This window comes from Cololabis saira, chromosome 3 (assembly GCF_033807715.1).
Source record: "Cololabis saira isolate AMF1-May2022 chromosome 3, fColSai1.1, whole genome shotgun sequence".
NCBI lineage: Eukaryota > Metazoa > Chordata > Actinopteri > Beloniformes > Belonidae > Cololabis > Cololabis saira.
The window spans coordinates 29,996,439-30,016,505 of record NC_084589.1 but is presented as its reverse complement, the minus strand read 5'-3'; the positions used below and the strand labels follow the sequence as shown (position 1 = coordinate 30,016,505).

At 38.4% G+C, this 20,067-nt stretch overlaps 1 protein-coding gene across 1 annotated transcript; it reads left to right on the top strand.

Annotated features, from left to right (window-relative positions):
- Nucleotides 1-7,729: 7,729 nt before the first annotated feature.
- LOC133440622 (nectin-4-like) lies at nt 7,730-13,248 on the top strand. The gene is made up of 5 exons (XM_061717943.1): nt 7,730-8,010; nt 8,173-8,511; nt 9,858-9,960; nt 10,270-10,304; nt 13,232-13,248. Exons 1-5 carry the CDS (start codon nt 7,932-7,934, stop codon nt 13,246-13,248), a joined length of 573 nt encoding a protein of 190 aa, XP_061573927.1. The 5' UTR covers nt 7,730-7,931.
- Nucleotides 13,249-20,067: the final 6,819 nt, after the last annotated feature.

Sequence of the window (20,067 nt, the reverse complement as noted above, 5' to 3'; positions counted from 1 at the left end):
CTGGTTTTCAAATACACACAACTCACATCCTCATTTATTCTAAAAAAATAGATAAATAAAATAGAATAAAAATCTGTTTTCATTTTTGCCATAGTCACAAATCTAATCTCATCTTTTAAAAGACTTGAACAAACGAGAATTATAACTTTGAAGTCACTCAATGAGGCTATGGCAGTAATTGTCCACATGTTTAAAGACAGGTATCTGTTTGCATTTCCAAACGTTTGCTGTGGTGCACAGGACTGGACTCGCTCCAGGGCTTATGAGACAAAGGGGACTAACTTGACCTGAAGAATTTGTCTCTAGTTTCACATAAAACTTCAGTTTTTGTGCTCAACCGTTGTGAAAGAACTCTAGCTTCATGAAAATGACTGACATATATATTTCAGATTCATTTTAACTAAACCAACAATGGTGAATTCCAGATCAATTTTATTTCTTCCGTTACAAGATCATTTAAAATAATCTGATTTAGCAGCATTTTTAGTTTTAACTACTTTTTACTTAGCATGTCAGATGGTTGAATCATTTCAGAGCTATTCTATATAATATCATTGCTCTTGCAATTTGTAATTGATAGTTTTTTGTTTTGTTTTGAATCATTCTTCCTTTGATCAGAGATGTGTGGATGCTGGTGAGCTTGTTCAGGCTGCCGGCTATAGACGAATCCGGCGACCGGTTTGTGTGCGCCGCCATCTTGCGGCGGCGCCATTGCTGCGGTGGCAGGTGTCAATCTGCCACCGCAGCGCTGTTATTGTAACCTGACGCTACAGCATCATTATAGCTGGATTGATGATGTTAGACAGTGGCCTTCCATAAATAATGAAGGTATCTTAAATTAATGCTGATGTTAATTTATAAATAATGATTTGTTTGAGCGATAAGCAGGAAAGAATAGAGGAATAGGGAAATAAGGGAGTGTATGATTAAACACTGTAATATAGCTCTCTCCACCTCCTCTCCTTACGAGGCATGTCTGCACAATTAAATATTACCTGTTTATGTTTTGTTTAATTTTAGGTATCCAAGAATATTTTATTGATCGCCTGGCATCCAATGACGAAAAAAAACGCAATTACAGGTCTCTAATTGAAGGGCAGAACTATCTCAGCTCCGGATGATACAGAATACATACATACATAACCCCAATCTTCAGATAAAACTAGTTTGTTGAGGAAAAAATATTAACTCTATTTGTAGCTGCAGAAGAAAAAAATAATCTCACGAGGAAAAGAAAAATATTGCTCACGCCATCGGAGCCTCTTCAGCATAAAAAAAAAGAAAAGAGAAGTAAGAGTAATAAAAAAGATGTACTGTATGTTGTACTATTATACTAATTTATTGAAACACATGGCGAGTCAAACATTTACCAAAGCAGCTGCCAAACACTAAACAAGGTAATAAGACGGTGGTTCTGCAGAACTGCGGCAGTAAATCCTCATCGGAGCTTCACTCTTTAGTAGTGATTTCATATGAACCCAAACCATTAATAATCATTATTTTCTCCATATACCGCTCCCTGGCTTCCTTTTTTAAGGTATCCAGGTAAATTCCAGTTCCTTTCCAGCAGTTTAACATCTTTTTTTGCGTTCCGTCTGTTCACTTGGTGAAACAGAAAAGTAGTTTTTAAAGTCCATCCCTTCTTCATTCACTATCAAAACAAATGCACGTGACCGGGACAGGAGTGTTCCGATGATACAAATACATTAAGAGAGCCTGGCAGGGAGCGGAGTAATAGATCCATACGTATATATGTCTATGGGCTGGAGCGGAGGAGCGGAGCCGCCACCGCAGTAATGGCGGCCGCTCGACTTCCGGGTTTCGCCGGATTCGTCTATAGCAGAGTTTTGCTCTAAATCTCCAACCTCTACTCACCCAACTGCATGAGTTGAAAAACAAGCAGGAACATTGTCGTTATTTAAGGTGTTTCAAGTGTCAGCCCATAAAAAAACACTGCTGCCACTGATATACACTGTCTCTTGTTAAGTGGCTGCAACATTTAGATGCTCTTTATTTTATGTACAGTTTCTGTCATGTTGGAAGTTCTGAAGCCAATAAAGTTACATGAAGTGTCTCCTGGACATGTTTGATCTGAAGGAACGCTACGGCTCACTGCATCCTCTCAAACACAACACACTTTAAAACAGACCTGAAACTACCACTTACTGAACTTTGAAGAGCTCATGAAACGCATGCAAACTCCATCGCCAACATGACTCAGCACTCACCACAATTTATTGGGAGCCATACATTTCTATTCATATACAGTATTAATACTGACATTACCAAGTTACAATCATGTGGACCTCTAACGTATGTTTTGAGCTTAGTACCAAGACAGGACCTCATTTCCAGATATTTTCTCAGTAGGAAATATATTTATTGAGTTCTTAACCTTCACTCATTTTTGTGTAATCACTACACGTGCAGATTAATTTGCTCCCGATTTAACTACGTACTGGAGGTTGGATAATGGTTTCATCATTCATAACATTTTTATTCATGTCATTTTTGGAAGCACACTACACTACAAAGGTAGAATTAGTTGATAACCAAGACAATGGCATATCTGACAGAGATTAAATCTGTTGAGTTTCTCCTTCCTGTTCTTTTGATTTCCATATTTTTCTTTGTTAAAGGTTTTGAATTAAAATGTGTTTTTATTTCTTTATAAAACAACTGTAGACACAGTGTGATTAAGCTCTTTCTATTTGTACCCAGTGGCAGCTCAGTGTATGTGCCTGCATGGTAAACACTGTGTTTTATGACTGAGTGGGGGGCTGGAGTTGGTTCTGTGCTGTAGGTGTGCGACAATAAAAGAGCAGGAGCATCTGTGGCCTTCATTATTTGTCTTTTTGTAGACTTTAAGACAGCTTTGGATAAATCAGAATACGATATGGACAAAAGCATCCTCTGGACTACTGTGATGATGTTCTTCTTATCAGGTAAAACCAACTGAGGTAGAGATGAAACAATGTATGTCATTTGTTTAAAAAGCTTCTTTTTTAATTGTTGTATTTGAATATTCTTACTTAGTTGTGGGATCATATATCCCAAAACTTACAGGTTTATAAATTGTTTCCTAATTTTTTTTTCTTGGGTTTGATAAGATATGTGTACAGGTGAGGGTATTTTACCCCCAGGTCCCCTGAGTGGAGCTGCATCTGGGAAAGTTGTGTTCATCACGACCCTCAGACCTTCGGAGAGTTCATTCCTGTCTATCAGTTGGAGCTTCAAAGGAGTGAACATCATCACGTCCACAAGCGTCAACATCACTGAGCCGGGACACGCAGGTAGAATCTCATTAGATCAAACCACGGGGAGCCTGGAGCTCTGGGACCTGGTGCTGGAGGACAGCGGGGAGTACACCGTGGCCATCATCCCAGACGGAGGGCTGCCCATAGAGGGGAGGACCACTCTTGATGTGTACGGTACGTCTTCTGTGGTCGCTACAAACTCACATTGGACTTCCATAAAATTAAATGTTGTGGTGCAGATTAAGTTTTCCTGGCTGAACTTATTAAATGATAAATTAAAATGATGAGCAAGACATCAATAAAACAAAGCAACATATGTTTGTATTCATGTGTAAGGTTTTCAACTGCTTATCAAAGTAATTAAAAAAAAGGCTTAACTGTTTCTATCAATTCATTTTGAATTTTAGATTAAATGACAAGTTTGAACTAAAAGATGCTGTAATCAGGATAATTTCAATTACTTTAAAGCTACTTGACCTGTATTTATCAACAAATGATCAAATCCCAATTCATAACTGATAAATAGATAATGTTAACTGCATTTTGTTTGTTAATCTCTCAAACTTTCAAACACTCAAATTACGAAAGGCTGTTTTTCTGATGACTGGTTTAATTTTTTTTTAAAATAGCCTCATCTTTCTCTGAGAATGTTTTTTGGAGCCTTAGTGAACCTGTCTCTGAAATCAAAGGTTGAATCATCGCAACTCAGGTGTGACAAATATGGAGTAATTATGAATTCACTTTCAATATTGTGCATTTAAAAATATTGTGCAGTGACAAGTGATGATACGTCCTGTATATATCGATACAAGTCATTACTCAAAAGCACATGTTGGAATGACATCCTTTTTATAAACTGTTACCAACTAGATACATTACAGTGTACCTTTATATTTCTCATGTTCTTTTTATTTTTGAAATGCACTTGTAGCGCCACGGAAATCTTTGGTAATTTTGATATTTCCGTGCAGTTAAAATGTTGTCTGCCATTAAAAATCATCATTAGTTGCACATAAACTGGTGAAGAACAGGGATTTTTTTTTTTTTTTAATTTTATAACTGTCATGATAACACATTTCCAATGCTCCACCAGTACCGATTACTGGAGCCAGAATCTGGAGCTCTGCAGCCGTGCTGATAGAAAATCAAAGCTCCACCAACCTGACCTGTGAGGCCTCCGGCTCCGTCAGCACCAGAGTGTGGATGAAAGGTGGAGTCCCTCTTCATCGCAGTGGCAGCGTCAGCTTATCCGGGGACAACAAGACCGTGTTTATACAACCTGTCGTGAGCTCCAGCCACGGCACCTACCAGTGTCAAGTCAGCAACCCAGTCAGCAAGATGACTGCCGTCCTGAAACTCTCTGTCAACTGTAAGGTCTTGTTGAGTGAACACAGATTTTAAAAACCGATGAACCGCAGACTTGATATATGGATTTACTGATTTTTTCCCCCTCCTTTTATAGACATTTCAGAGCACGTTACATCTTTTTGAAGCTAACGTAAAATGCCCTTTCTGTCTGTGCAGTTGGACCTCATAACATGTCAGTTCTTGGACCTGCAGCAGCTTCACCTGGTCAAAGAGTGACACTGCAGTGCACAGCAGCCTCTGTCCCGCCGGCTAACTTCAGCTGGACATTTAATGGCAATGAAACACACGCGAATACCTCGGTGTATATTATTGAGAGGTTTAGGGCAACAAACAGCGGGAACTACACTTGCACTGCCAGAAATATGATGACCATGAAGGAAGACTCTGCAGTTCTGAGTCTGAGAGGCAAGAGTTTATTAATGAATGATTCAGTGTTTGTGTCAGTTTTACGTGTTTTAAAAGAAGCTGGTATTTTCGAGTGACAGCAATCTCTGTCCGCTTTTCTACGTGCAGCATCCTGCGCCACTCCCTCCTGGTCATTCCCAGCTTTGGTGGTCAGTGTGCTGACCCTGACATTTATGTAGGAAGATGACGGAGGTAGGTTAAGACCAGTGAGACTAATAATTATTGTTCATAACTACTTAACAACCTGTATATCACACTGATTTTCACTCTTCTGTGTTCGTTCTCAGATTCACTCCCCCATGGAGGTGTTCCCCATGCTGGAAACCATCAATCAATTATCAATAATCAACAATTTTATTGCAATATACTGATATGAATGATATTCATTGATCCTGATTTAAAGCAGAAATTCCCTGAAAAAAAAGATTCTTTAAAAAAACAACATAGTTTGATAGACTAATACATTATTATTGGTGGAACACTGTGGAAATTGTATTTTTAGATAAGATAATATTATTTAAGAAATCAGTGACATAATCGCATCAGTCAAGTTAATAGCTTTGTTATTGATTTGCATCACAAACCTACTGTATTTCAAATATTAGATGAAGGGTGCAATAAAAGTTGATGTTTCTACAACTCTAAAGTCATAAATATCTTCACTGTTGTAACTAGTATTAATGGTTCTGTGGTAAAGCAAAGGTCAGGGTGGTTTGTACATAAAGTGAACACGTGTCTTTATTTCATGCGCCAGAGATCACTTTTGAAAAGCCATGAATGGCCGCACAATATTCACTAAAGTAATTGGGAATACTGCGCTTTTGCATTTATTTTATTTTATTTTTCTTGCTGTCTGTTCTCTTTAAAAACAGGTTTCTAAATGTGTAACTTTTGTTTATCGTTAGATTGAGTTGACACTTTATTTAATTAGGAGCTCTGCTTTGACCAAAGTGGACTCTTGTCATGACCCGGCTCAGAAGCCATGACAACAAAGGGAGATAAGCAGACTGTGTAGGCCAATAATGAAGCGTTTTATTTTAACAAAACATGAGCGCTGCAGCAATGTGGCAATCAGTATGACCGGTGCTGAAGGTAACCGTGTAGGGATGAGTGAGGAATAGAAGTGAGCAGTGTGCAGCAGAAGTGAGGAAGGACATGAAACGAAGGTACGTGGGAGAGAAGAGCTCCACTCCACCATGGGGAGGGTGGAGTCATGCAGAGGAAGGAACGCTGAGCTCAGGTTTTCCAGCCATGATGCTGCAGCATAAAAAAAGACCAAACAGATGTTAACACCTGCAGATCGTCACAGTTTTTAATTGTTCTTTTCAGTTGTCGTTCCTAGTGACTCACGGGCTAACAGTAAATGTAAGTTCATAGATGCAGTTCATCAAAAGTTTGAGTTAGTGTGAATAATGAATTTGTTGTCACATCTTTTATGATAAATGTAATTACATGGATTTTTTTTTAAATCATATAGAGAATGTATTAAATTCTATGGGAGAAAACTTTATGTAAAAGTAAAATATATGTTTGAAAGACAGGTGTACTGAGACTAGAAACTCCTGCCGTCATGTCACTTGGGAAGATAATCGTTTTTTCATCTGCTATCCATCATCATTTACCTAAAAGTTCTGCTAAGAAGTTGATTGCTTTATGATCAGCTTTCATTATCATCACCTCACAGGTCATAAAGAAAACTATCACTGAGACTCCTGGGGGGCGTTATTCACTTTGTCATTTTATCAGACTGTGAACAGGTTTTATTTCTTATGGCCTAATGAAAACTTCCGGAGCAATAAAATATATTCTGACTTAAAAAATAAAATTTGGAAGAAAATAATTTGATTTAATTCCTTGCTAAATGCCAAATGTCTGTCTGCTTTTACTCGTTTTTCCATATAACTGTAGCCAAACTACCTGTAAAAACAATGAAAAGTAAAAAAATAAATGTATTTATGTAAGTTTTTTAAGTCATATAAATCATTTTCACTATTCCTCACAGAGCACAATATAACTGTTAATGGCACATGAATGAAAGAGTTAATAGTTTTATTTAACAAAAATGTCAAATAATTTTGGTTCAAATATACAATTTAGGAAGTATTCCGTCCTCAATATTCTGTATCCCTTCAGGATATTCCAGCTGTGATCATTTGGGAATTAGATCTTATATTAAAGTTCTATTGATCCTGTTACCTGAACAGGTACAGAAAACGGATGGATGGATGATTCTGTTAGAGATGCAGTACCATCAGGTGACCACAGGAGGCCAGTGTTGTGCAGCAGGATGTGAGTCGGTATTCATGACGACACTAAATCATGCTGAGTCCTCAAAACCGATCAGAAAACTTCTCTGCAGCTTCTCGGTTTCAGTTTGAAGTCACGAGAGATGGAAACTGTCTTCTGTCAAATTCTGTCAATCATGCAGAATTTTTTTTTTTTTTTCATTTTCACGGGGTTTTGGACGTATTTGCAAACAGTACTTTGCAAACGGTACTTTTGGACATATTTGCAAACAACAATCAACATGGGGAGGATGCAATATTTACACCACAGTCTGGTGTCAGACTGCTGACACCATTCTAAAGCGGTGACTTTGTGATGCTGTGGGTTAATATCACGTGATTCCTTTTTTAGTCACAGTTCTGCTTCATCTTTGGCTCTTACAAAAAACATGTTCCTATTCCGTCCTCTGCGTTGTTAAAACAACAACAAAAAAATCGCTCATAATTAGATATCTCTCCCGCAGGCGCACTCATCAGTTTGTTTCCAACTCTGGGTAGAAACTTACTGAGCAACGTTGCTCAGTAAGTTTCTCTGAAGTTGATGAGAAAATTGCTTACCAAATTTAGTAAAACTTCGTGTAAAAGTGTTTTGTAGTGTTTGAATTGTATCTTACATATGTGGTTAAGCACCATGAAAACTTGCAGGAGATTATCTCAGCTACTCCTGAGTCTGATTTGCAACGGATTACTCCCAGGTAAAACTTTTTTTTTGTTTAAAAACATAATAATAATTAGTGCCGATATATATATGTGTTACAATGTGAACAGATACATTCCAAAAAAGAGTGTTGATCACGTTTATTCTCCATCTGTGTTTTCCCTGCTCTCTCCATCATGACATCCACAATATTTCACAGTTCTTGGGACTCAAAAAGGGGAAGCCCTGCCTGAAGTGACTGGAATTATTGGTCATGATGTCCTCCTGCCCTGCTATTTAACTCACAAACCAAACAGCCACATTATTCAGATTCAGTGGACTTTCCTGGAGCCAGATGGACAAAAAACTACGGTTGTTGTTTTGAACAGTGAACACGGACATAATATTTCTGAATCTCCTTTGAAGGAGAGAGTGCAGACCGTAAATCACTCGTTGCAAATTAATAAGGTGGAGAAGACAGATGCAGGGACATATGTCTGCACCGTTATCACCTTTCCTGATGGTCCATTTGAAAAAAAAATCCAACTTGTTGTTGAAGGTGAGTAAATAAACTTTTTTTTTGTCAGTCACAAAGATTATGTGAAATATTTATAACATGTGAATTATTTTCTGAATTGGGAAGCTTTATATGGTAAAGAAAGAAAGTTAGAAAGTTATTTGAAATTCAATACGAACCTGAATTCAGAATTGACTGAATTTGGAAAATAACAATAATGACACAGACATACGATAAGAGACTGCACATATTATCAGTAAAACCATACCTATGCGCTTCATGAAAAAGGACTGTTTCAAGCCTGAATTTGAGGGTGTCTCTGTCTTGAATGTTAACTGGGAGCTGGTTCCACTAGCAGCAAAAAGCCCAATAACTGAAGGTTCTGCCTCCTGTTCTGATTTGAAGAACTCATTCCCACAGAGCAGTGTTGGAATAAGATGGAACTAGAAGTTCCCTAAGATAAGAGGAAGCTGTACTCATCAGAACTCTTGTCACAACATGTTTGTAATCCATTAAGTTTACAGGTCTCATCTGGCTTCATGGACGGATATAAATGAGTATCCTTTGCATCACTTTGAAAGTGTAAGCCATGTTACCAGATGGTAGTGCCTTAAGGAGGCATATAAAGTGTAAATTTGATTCCACTGACTCAAAGTTACTGGCACAAAAGTAACTAAAGTTGGGAGGAGATGCAAAAAGACAGGAAACATAAAACATTTACAAGCAACTCCATTGTAATAAGATTTTACAACCAGGTGATGGTTTCAGGGTTGGGTATAAAACAAGCAGCCACCACAGCAGGTCCTTAAACTGCCCCAGATCCACAAACGCAGACACAACCCGTCTACCAGGATCAGAGTAAAGCATCGTAGTCAGGAGCCTGTCCTGTACAGCCGACACAAGCTCGTCGGTTATTACAACACAGGACGTAAGCCAGATCATTTGACTTATAACAGCCAGAGATTACCACCAAAGACTAGATATCAGTACAAACACTGTCATAGCAACTGTCAACCACAGTGGTGGAGTTTTTTGATATCTCGGATCAACAGCAAAACAAGCACGCATAGTCATCAGATTAGTCCTTGTTTGAGCTTGCGTTTGTGAAAATTAGATGAACTTATACACAGAAAAATGACAACCTTTTCAGTAAAAATCATCCTCAGGACATTTACTGTGAAGTATTTTTGTCTTTAGATTTTTTAGGGGGTTACCCCATTGTACTTGTCTTTACTTGTCTTTACGAATAATATGATTTGACAGAAATCCTGTCTTATGCATGCGTCACATGGCTTGAATACTAGTAATACAGTACTTTCATGTGATTGTATATTTGATACAAACATCACAAAGTTAAAGCACTTGTCCTGTGTCTTGTTTTTTCTCAGAACAGACTAAGTGGTCAGTGTTGATTATTTCAGTTATCACCACTGCTGCTCTGCTGCTGTTTCTGATCCTGGCAGTTGTGGCTTACATCAGCATCAGCAGAAGGTACGTTTGTGTTTGTACTTATATTCTTATGGGGACATTAAATGGTTAGGTCACATTATTCTAGACCCATACCTGTTTATTTGAAGGGGTAAATCCTAAAGACGTCAAGTGAAGCTGCGTTGTTACCTATGGAATATTAATCATTTTTCTTTTAGTTTTTGTATGGTATTCACAAACTTGATAAGTGCTTAAAGAAAAAAAACTAATCAGATGACTCAAAACTGTCAAGCTGTAAACCCTAGCTTACCTCTTAGTCATCTTATCGGGTGCAGGCGTCTAATCAAAAGTACTTCTGTCTCTCTGTTGCAGATGTGATTCTGGAGTCAGGCTTTCAGTCAGCATCGGTGAGAAAAAAAACAGACACAAACACTCTAAATCTACAAAAAAAAAAAAAAGACATTTTACTTCATTTTACTGTTCTCTGAAAAGCCTGGAATAAAGGTTTTATGTCCTTCAGATACATCCGGTCCTGTGGCAGGTGCAGCCATTTCATCTTTTACTATAGGAAAACAGGTGAGCTCAGAGTTGAATCTTGTTTTATTTCTGAATTTCTGGTCCAGTGTGGTTAAGTCTTCTAAATTAAAACTATACTTTTGTTAAACCGAAAAGAGACGATTCACAAAACCTTCCCACACTTTTGCTCATAGGACATAATCTACTCTGACCTGAAGCTTGAGTCACCCAGAGCTAGATCTCCCTCCACAGACCAACACAAAGAGGCTCATGACGTAATTTACTCTAAAGTCAGAGCTTTGCACCTGCAGCCTGAATGAGATGCACATTTTTACTGTTCATGTAGTAATTTAGAGAAATTGCTGTATTTAGACTTGAGTCTAAATGTTTGACTTTGTTTCTGTTCCACACGTCCTCTTCAAACACTTGTAGTATGTACAACTAATGTCATTTTTTGATTTTAAGGGTGTTTCTCAGTAACTACTTAGAAGATAACAGTTATGGATCCCTGGGGAACTGATTGTGTTTGTATATTTACAAAGAAATTGTGAAGAAATTCTTTGCCAAATGTATCACCCAGTCCATCTATAAAACCTTGATAGATATCATAGCAGGAATGAAAAGTTTGACTTTTGCTTATCCTAAGAGGGAAACTGGAGTTCATCAAAACTACTTTCTCCAAAAAAACCTGGAATAACAAATCCATGTAACAGCTGAGAGTTTTTACTTCTGACCAAAACTGTCAACATTTCAATATTGGGATCAAAACCTTAAAGTAATATTGATACATAATGTTATTGTCTTTTAGTCAGTGGATCAGTTAATGGGCATCATAACTATATACTGTAGTTGAAGCAGAAAACAGCCACTTTGGAGCTGTTTTCTGCAAACGTTCATCATTTCATGAAGATGGATTATAAAACAATGTCCATTGTGGATGTGAATTCCTGATTTGCATGCATGAATGTCACATGACCAGTGCTGTTTAGGTTGGTTGTAACAGGGAACATATTCCCTTTTCTCCTTTAAGGCAAAGCAAGGCATGTTTATTTACATAGCACAATTCAACAGGGTGATTCACAGTGCTTTACAAAGACATTAAAAAGCATAATTTAAAGTTTAAACTAATAATAATTATAATAATAATTAGTGAAACAAATAAATAAAGAAAAAACATGATTTACAGGATTTAAAATGATCACTTCAAAAGAATTAACAAATGAGATGCAAGAAATAAAGATAGCAGTGCATTGTGGTAGATTACTGAAATGCAGCAGTAAATAAAAAGGTTTTCAACCTTGATTTAAAGCAACTGAGAGTTTCAGTAGCCCTGGTGTATTCTGGGAGTTTGTTCCACAGGTGAGGTGTTAAAAGCTGAAAGCTGCTTCACCATGTTTGGTTCTAACTCTGGGTACAGAAAGTAGGCGACTTAAAAAAACCCTGTTGGAGTATCAAGGCAGCAAGTGGTGGAGTTCAGGTGGTGTATGATGTGTATGATGATCTTGTCAGTAAAGAAAGGCAAACTCATTGTAGGGATGGTTAGATAGAAGTTCAGGGTCCACTGACTCAGGGGGGTTTGTTAGCCTGTCAACAGTAGTGAACAAAGTGTGTGCGTTATTAAAATAGTATTGACTTGAATTCCTCAGCTCCGTATTATATCTGCTCAGTCTCTCTTTATAAATGTCATAATTAACCTGTAATTTAGTTTTCTGCCCCCTGCGTTCAGCTTTTCGACATTCTCTTTTCAGTTCGGACGAGTGCAGCTTTTCTCCAGGGAGGTTTCTTGCTATGATAAGGCAAGGCAAGGCAGTTTAATTGTATAGCACAATTCAACAACAAGGTGATGCAAAGTGCATTACAAAGATATTAAAACATAAATAAAGAGCATGATTTAAAATTTAAACAAAAAAGAACAATAGATAAAAATCAGATAAAGTCAGTAGTTAAAATATGATCACATTTTTCAACAAGTTTAAAAGTATCAGTCCAGGTTTCGAGCTTTACTCAAATGCAGCTGAGAACAGGTGTGTCTACAACCTGGATTTAAATAAATTGAGTGTTTCAGCTGATCTGAGGCTTTCTGGGAGATTGTTCCAGACACGTGGAGCATAGAAGCTGAATACAGTTTCTCCATGTCTGGTCTGGGAACTGATAAAAAAATGCATCCGAATGACCTGAGGGGTCTCGACGGTACATACTGGGTCAGGATGTCACTGATATAAATTGGTCCTAACCCATTCAGAGCTTTATAGACCAGCACCAGAACTGTAAAGTCTATCCTCTGACGGACAGACAGTCAGTGTAAAGACCTCAGAACTGGACTGATGTGGTCCACTTATTTGTTCTTGGTGAGGACTCGAGCAGCAGAAGCCTGAATGAGCTGCAGTTGTCTACCTGACTTGATATGAGGATGATGTAATAGAGATAAATGTTAAAAGGATGACAGCTGAACAACCACCAGAGAGATAAGTTTGCACCTGAAGCACTGCTGCAGTGTTACATTTAAAGACTGAACTGAATTACGTTAAAATTACTTTTTATTCTGTAACTTTCTTGCATCAGATTAGAAATATTTAGAGATAATCGTAATGCAGTTCTCCCTTGTTTATAATAGCTTAGTTACAGTCCATCATTACTCAGTGAGTCTCATTCCTCGTCTATGTGACACTGACACCAAGTTACAAAAAAGTGTAAAAATCCACTTTGCAAAATTGCAGAGAGAGTACCGTACTGCATGTACCAACAGACAACATCGCCAACAGCTTTACAACCTGCATTTCCTGACAATCTGATTCTGTGGGTGTGAACTGGTTTCAAGAGAAGCTCATGAAATAGGCATGTGTGACATCCTCCAGAGTCTAGACTCATCGTCTGTTGCCAGATACGTTTTAAAAACAGATAAAACATAAATGCATCATGCTTATGCTACCTGTACCATTTGAAACTTGATGGCCGAGAAATCTGATATCCCGGTGTGTTTTACTAAACAAAATCTGGTCAGCAGAACTGATACTGTTTCTGGAAATCTGCAGTTCTGCTTTCCTGCAGTTACTGCTGCTAAATAAAAATATTCCTAGACCACAACAATGTTTTGGTTTGTCATTTCTCTTTTGAAAACATAGCATAATAGGAAATCAGATAAGATGTTTATTGTGAAATTGTTTCTTCAAAATTGAAGAGTCGTGGGGAAAACTCCACATATGTTAGCAAACATTAACTTCTTTTTTTTGCATTTAAAAGGTTGCTTGGTTGCATCCATTGTTATTAGATTAGATGTTATTAAAATCATTTTTGTTTTTTTTCTTTCTTGACACGATGTGCTCCAAGAACTATTTTCAGAATTTTAAAAAGGATTTTTGACAAGTTGAAGGCTTCATGCAGAGGTTCCACCCCAGGGTGCAGTGGTAATTTCTATAATGCACACTATCTGATAAATCAACTTCCTCTGAATCTATGACTACACTGGAAACCCCAGATCTATCTATCTATCTACAGTAAACACCACATTTCTGATACTTTTTAGATGTAAGATGACTAACAAAAAACTAAATGAGTGTTTAATAAGTGTTTCATCTAATAAAAATCTAACCCTGTAATCTGTACAGGTTACGTTTCTGTCCTGGTTTGACTGTATCTTTTGTAGTTTCATTTTTGGCTCATGTGTTTGTATCAGAGTTGTACAGAGGCACGTTTCAAATTCTTCTCTCCAAACTCTCGCAACTCTTTTAGATGTGATTATTAGCAGAACGACTCACCAATAAATCACGGTTAGTGAGTGTGAGTTTTACTTTCATGACGCCCGCTCATTGCTGATGACATTTGAAAAGTGTGTGTGTTGAAAACTAGAAAACCCCTGACATGAGAACGCCAGTACATTTGTCCAACCAACGGTACAAGTGGAAAACATGAATACATATTTTTTGGTGGTGATAAAGCTGTTTAATTTTAGCACTCCACACATAGACACCTGCAGCTGTGTCCTTCATGTCTGTCTCACTGAGCTTCCTCTCCTCAGCTGCCGTCTCTGAGGTTCTGGCTCACTCCTCTGTCTCCTCGTCTCCACATGCTCTTTTGGTCCTTGGTTCTTCAGGGGAAGCACCACTGGTTATCGGCCTCCTCCTCTTTACACCTTTTTTTAAAACAAAAAAAAGGTTGTTCTCTCTTTTTTTACTTGTAACCCTCTTTTCACACTTTTTGTGTCTTCTCTTATTAGTCAGTCAGTCAGTCTGTCTGCCTCCCCCCATCTCCGTCTCCAACGACTTATTCTTTTTTCTACCGATGTGCTTAAACATCCAGAGTTCCAAATCCTTACCATTTGTGAAGGTGATCTTTCTTTACAGTTTGTATCCAACAGTTTTGAAATAAAAATGACAACATAGGATGGCACAATGCTAACAATACAGGGGTCTGTGATTCTTTTTCATCATTTTTTTTTAATGTTTTGGGTGTTTCCATTCAGGGAGCAAAAAAAAAACCCACCAGCATTTTTTTTTTTTTTTTTTTTTTTTTAATGGAATAAAAAGAATGCAGTCAATGCAAAAATATTGTCTGTACTAAAGAATGCAAGGATGGACCGGGACCATTAAATAAACTACCCTGGACCAGTTTTAAATAAACCCCCCACCCCAACAGGTACAGTACCTATTCACACAGTCAGTAATAGACTTTGCTCATGACTCCAATGTGTATGTATTTGAGGACAGAGACATTTATCTCACAAGCTACCTGAATCACAGCCAAGGTCTTTGATTTGGTTTTTAGGGTCGTTGCATTTGGAGCAAACTAGGGTGCATGGGGGACTTCAGAAGAGGACAGCAGAACAACTGAAAGCAATTTTAACTTGTTTGGTCTGAGCTCGGGACACCACAGAGTAAACATGTCTCTGATATTATTCACAAACATCTGATTTGTACACTTGCTGAAAATAAGAAAAGCCATTTTTTGTGTGTAACCTGAAAGAAGTGTACAGATCCGGAGTGATGTGTGGCCTTTGTCAGTATTTTTTCTTCATTATTAGATGCAGTTACACTTGATTTCACATGAGTTAATCTAAAAAAAACTTAAATGTCATTATAATTTTACAAAAATCATTATTCACTATTATTTTTGCCTTGTGTTTTCAATAATTGTATTGACCAGATCATTTCAAAAGATAAAACACAGAGTTATATTAGATATATTAAGTAATGAAAATATTGATCAATTATGGGCATGCCAGTGGTGGCAGCCCATATTGTGATGCAGTTTGGGCTACATAAGCCAAACACAAGCTCCTACTTTAGCATGACAAGCTACTGGTTAGAGACCAGCCTTCTCTATCGTGCCTGAAGAAACGTCTGGTTGCCTGGAAATGGCAACCACAGTCTGCAGCGCCGCAACGAGTGACCTGCAAACCTTCCAAGCCCCATATGAGCCGAACCAGGGACCTGTGCACGCCCCGACGACGTGGACGGATTCGGACCAACCTGGAGCTGAAGGAGGCCCAGCTGCAGTGCCCATGCTGCATCCCCTCATCCACACGGAAAAGAGGAGAGCAGGAGAGAGAGAGCCGCTCTTCACCTGGATCACCTGCGTAGCGTGACCATCCAGCTGTTCACCAAGGAATGCTGGTCTGCCACGGACAAAACCATGTTTTCCATCACTTATAAATGTCCATGTAAGAGGCGGTTTTGTGTCTGGACAGAGAAACATATAACACATTTAACTAGTTTAGTTTTACGTTGTGAGCGGGACTGATCCCGTCACATCTGTGTTTATTAGTTTAAGTGTGTTTTTTATTTATCGTTTGTCTACTGCTGCATCCACGTTGCTGGATCTTGTTGACATGTTTTCCCAGAACAGAAAACAAAACCATTCCTCATTTCCCAGTTGAATGACCACATGTGAAGTCAGTTTCACATTGGTGTGGGAAACAGAAGAACCTCAGAAGAGCTTGGTCTTCTGGTAGTGAGAAGTTATTCTACTCCCTCACTCATCACTCATCTTCTTCCGCTTATCCGTTCCCGGGTCGCGGGGGCAGCAGCCTCAGCAGGGATGCCCAGACTTCCTTCACCCCAGACATTTCCACCAGCTCTTCCGGGGGGAAAGTTATTCTACTGTCTAGGGTTTTACTTTCTTCTCTATTCCTCTCATTCTCTCCTACTAACTCAGTCAGCCATCTTTTCTTTTGTCACACCACGTGTATGAACAGCCATCGGGACACACACACAAGCACATACGCACTGACACACACACATATGTGTATATAATCTGAAGTGTTTTTCATGTTTAATTACCGTAGTTGCTTATGTGTAGTTTAGGTGTCAGAGTTTATCCCAAGTATCGTTTCATCCTCTTTAATACTTGTGTAAATAATGTCTGATTCATTTGAATGAGAGAAGTTGTTTGTTTTTATTTTATACAAATGTGTAACATTTGCTTGTTGCAAAGGCCTGTGCTCTGACTCCTTCCTTCACTGTTACTCTATAGCCCCACCCCGGGCAACAGGTCGGGACGCATAGAATAACAGCTACTTTGAGACTGATTGTGCTGTTTAGTTATTATTTCCTGATAATTCAGGTGGTGCCCCATATTGGTTTACTAATTTTGATAAGTCATCTTCATTATTAATTAATTAACTATCGTAAGACAATTATTAATAACTCTAATAATTGAACAAGCTCTCCTTTTGTTGCACAACAACCAGAATGTGACCACAGGTGGGGAAGGTAGTTTTATTTATATAGCACATTTCAGCAAAAGACAATTCAGGGCAGCGTGATGCAGTAGGCAGCTCGGTCATCATGACTGAGGTCGGAAATCATGCAGACTCCTTTGAATACAAATCCTTCTCGAGCTGCCAGATGAACATGTTTGCCATTGGAAAGCATCCGTGCAGCTTTTCCAGTCTCTGTTCAAAGTTCTGAGAGATCGAAAATGCTTCTTACAAGAGTCATGCTTAAAGTTTATTTTCATGGTAAGCTGATATACATTTTAACAGCTCAAAAATGAGTAAGAAGAAGACAAAATGCTTCACAATGCTCTCTACTATGTTTCACAGAAGCTGTTTGATCTTTGGAAAGCAGCGGTTTGTGGGGCTGTGGTCAGAATAGTTCAGCTTTTGTCCTATTTAAACATACTTGTTTTTTCTGTAACATCAGAGCTGTTCTTAACTGGGCCTGTCTCCTGCTGACACACTGAGCAGTTAAACTCGGGGTCCAATGATTGAGCTCTGTCTAACAAGGTCATTTTCGATTGGAAAGTTGGAAAACACATCGAGTAAAACTGTTTGCGATGTTTGTCAGGAATTTTGAATTTTATTCTTTTATGTAGTTGATGACAATGAAAATGCTCACGACATTATGCCAGCTACTTTTGAGTCCCAATTACAGTGGGTTGATACCAGGTAAGGCCGTTTTTAAAACTTTGGTTAATCAGATTTTTTTTAACTTTTTTTTTACCTGATTTTTGCCATTTACAGTATATTTAGTCCTTGTATGTAAAGCCTATACACAATAAAAACCCCAATTTAAAAGCTTCCACCAACACTACTTAACAAGTCCAGTTGCTTGTTTGTACATTATTAGAGAAAAGACTAAAGCCTCTTTGAAATTTCTGCATATTCTCTGTACCAGTGACAAAAAAATGAACAAGGTATTTAATTTAAAAAAAAATCTGTCCTTTCCCTGTCGTTTCAATGTCGAACTATTTTTACAGTTCTTGGAACACAAAAGGTTGTGACTGGATACGATGACACCACCCAAGAGTCTTTATGTCAAACCATTCAAAAGTTAAGGGAGAGAAAAGTATTCTAGGGGGTGCTGTTGAGCCATTTTGCCACACCCAATTAATGCAAATCATGAAATATCACGGTTTGGGCCGTATTAACTGCCGAAGGAATGGCATAAGTTGCGCCAAATTTACGCAATTAATTCAAAATGTTCAAAATGGCCGACTTTCGGTTTGGTTTCGGCCATGGCGCCAAGAGACTTTTCTTTAAGTTGTGACATGATACAGGTGTGTACCGATTTTCGTGCATGTACATCAAACCGTATTGTGGGGCTTGAGGCACAAAGTTTTCTAGGGGGCGCGGTTGAGCCATTAGGCCACGCCCATTAATGCAAACCATTAAATATCAAATTTTTCGCCAGGCGTGGCTTGCGTGCAAAATTTGGTGACTTTTTGGGCATGTTTAGGGGGGCGAAAAAAGGCCCTCCTTTCGTCAGAAGAAAGAAAGAAAGAAAGAAAGAAAGAAAGAAAGAAAGAAAGAAAGAAAGAAAGAAAGAAAGAAAGAAAGAAAGAAAGAAAGAAAGAAAGAAAGAAAGAAAGAAAGAAAGAAAGAAAGAAAGAAAGAAAGAAAGAAAGAAAGAAAGAAAGAAAGAAAGAAAGAAAGAAAGAAAGAAAGAAAGAAAAATTCCTACAGATACAATAGCGCCTTCGCACTGTCAGTGCTCGGGCCCTAATAAAGTCACAAGACAGCTTATAAGAAAAATTTAGCATTTATTATAGATGTTCTTAAGAGGAAAAACCCTGTTACAAAAATAAATCCACTATTTCCCCCTTCCCGTAGCATGTCTCCCAGCCTGTTGCTCTTCCATCATTTTTTTGCCATATCCCATCGCTTAACCACCTGATGCACCTTCCACCTCCAGTCATGCAGCAGGAGAAACTTCTCTGACTCCTGAAACTGTTCAAGGTGCCCCAACTGAACAAGCGTTTTACTTGTCTCTTCTGTGGAAGAAACAAGCCAATATGGTGGGCCGAGAGGAAGATAACCCACCAGTCTGGTCCTCCACAAATATCAAAACATAAAAGATCATCCCACACTAATGTAAACATGCTTAACACTAAGACTTTGCATCTTTGCCAAGTGATCCTAAACTCTTCATCCCAACAACTCATTACTTTCAATGACAAATTGATCACAATAATTGTTCAGATTGTGTACTGAATGACTTTTTTTGGTCATTATTAAAGGTTGACCGATATATTTTTTCTATGGCCAATGTGCATTTTTAGACAACATTGCAGCTGATTACTGATTGATGTTGTTTATGGCCAATATTTCAGGCTAATGAAACATTCATTCATTCATTCATTCATCTTCTTCCGCTTATCCGTTCTCGGGTCGCGGGGGCAGCAGTTTCAGCAGAGATGCCCAGACTTCTTTCACCCAGACACTTCCTCCAGCTCTTCCGAGGGGAGTCCGAGGCGTTCCCAGGCCAGCCGAGAGACATAGTCTCTCCAGCGTGTCCTGGGTCTTCCCCGGGGTCTCCTCCCGGAGGGAGTGCTAATAAAACACTCGTAATATATTTCTACATTTCTGTTTTTTTCTGTAAAGATGGGGTTCTGAGTCTGCATTAATGAGAAATAAAATGAACCTTTTTGATTTTAGCAAATGGCTGCAATGAAACGGAGAGGGGGAGATTTAAAGGGGTCTGAATACTTTCCGTACCCACAGTATAAACATGTTCCCTTTAAGCTGGAAACCAGAAGTGGAGGTGACATAAAGTGTTGTATTTCATATTTAATCTCGAAGACCTAAATAAAGACAATGTGCATTGTGTGGGTTTTATATATCAGATTGTGACAGCTTTTTTGAGCACTCAAAGGCTTGGACTTCATAAAATATATAAATTTGTTCTGGTCAATAAAAGGGTTTTTTGTATCGAGAGG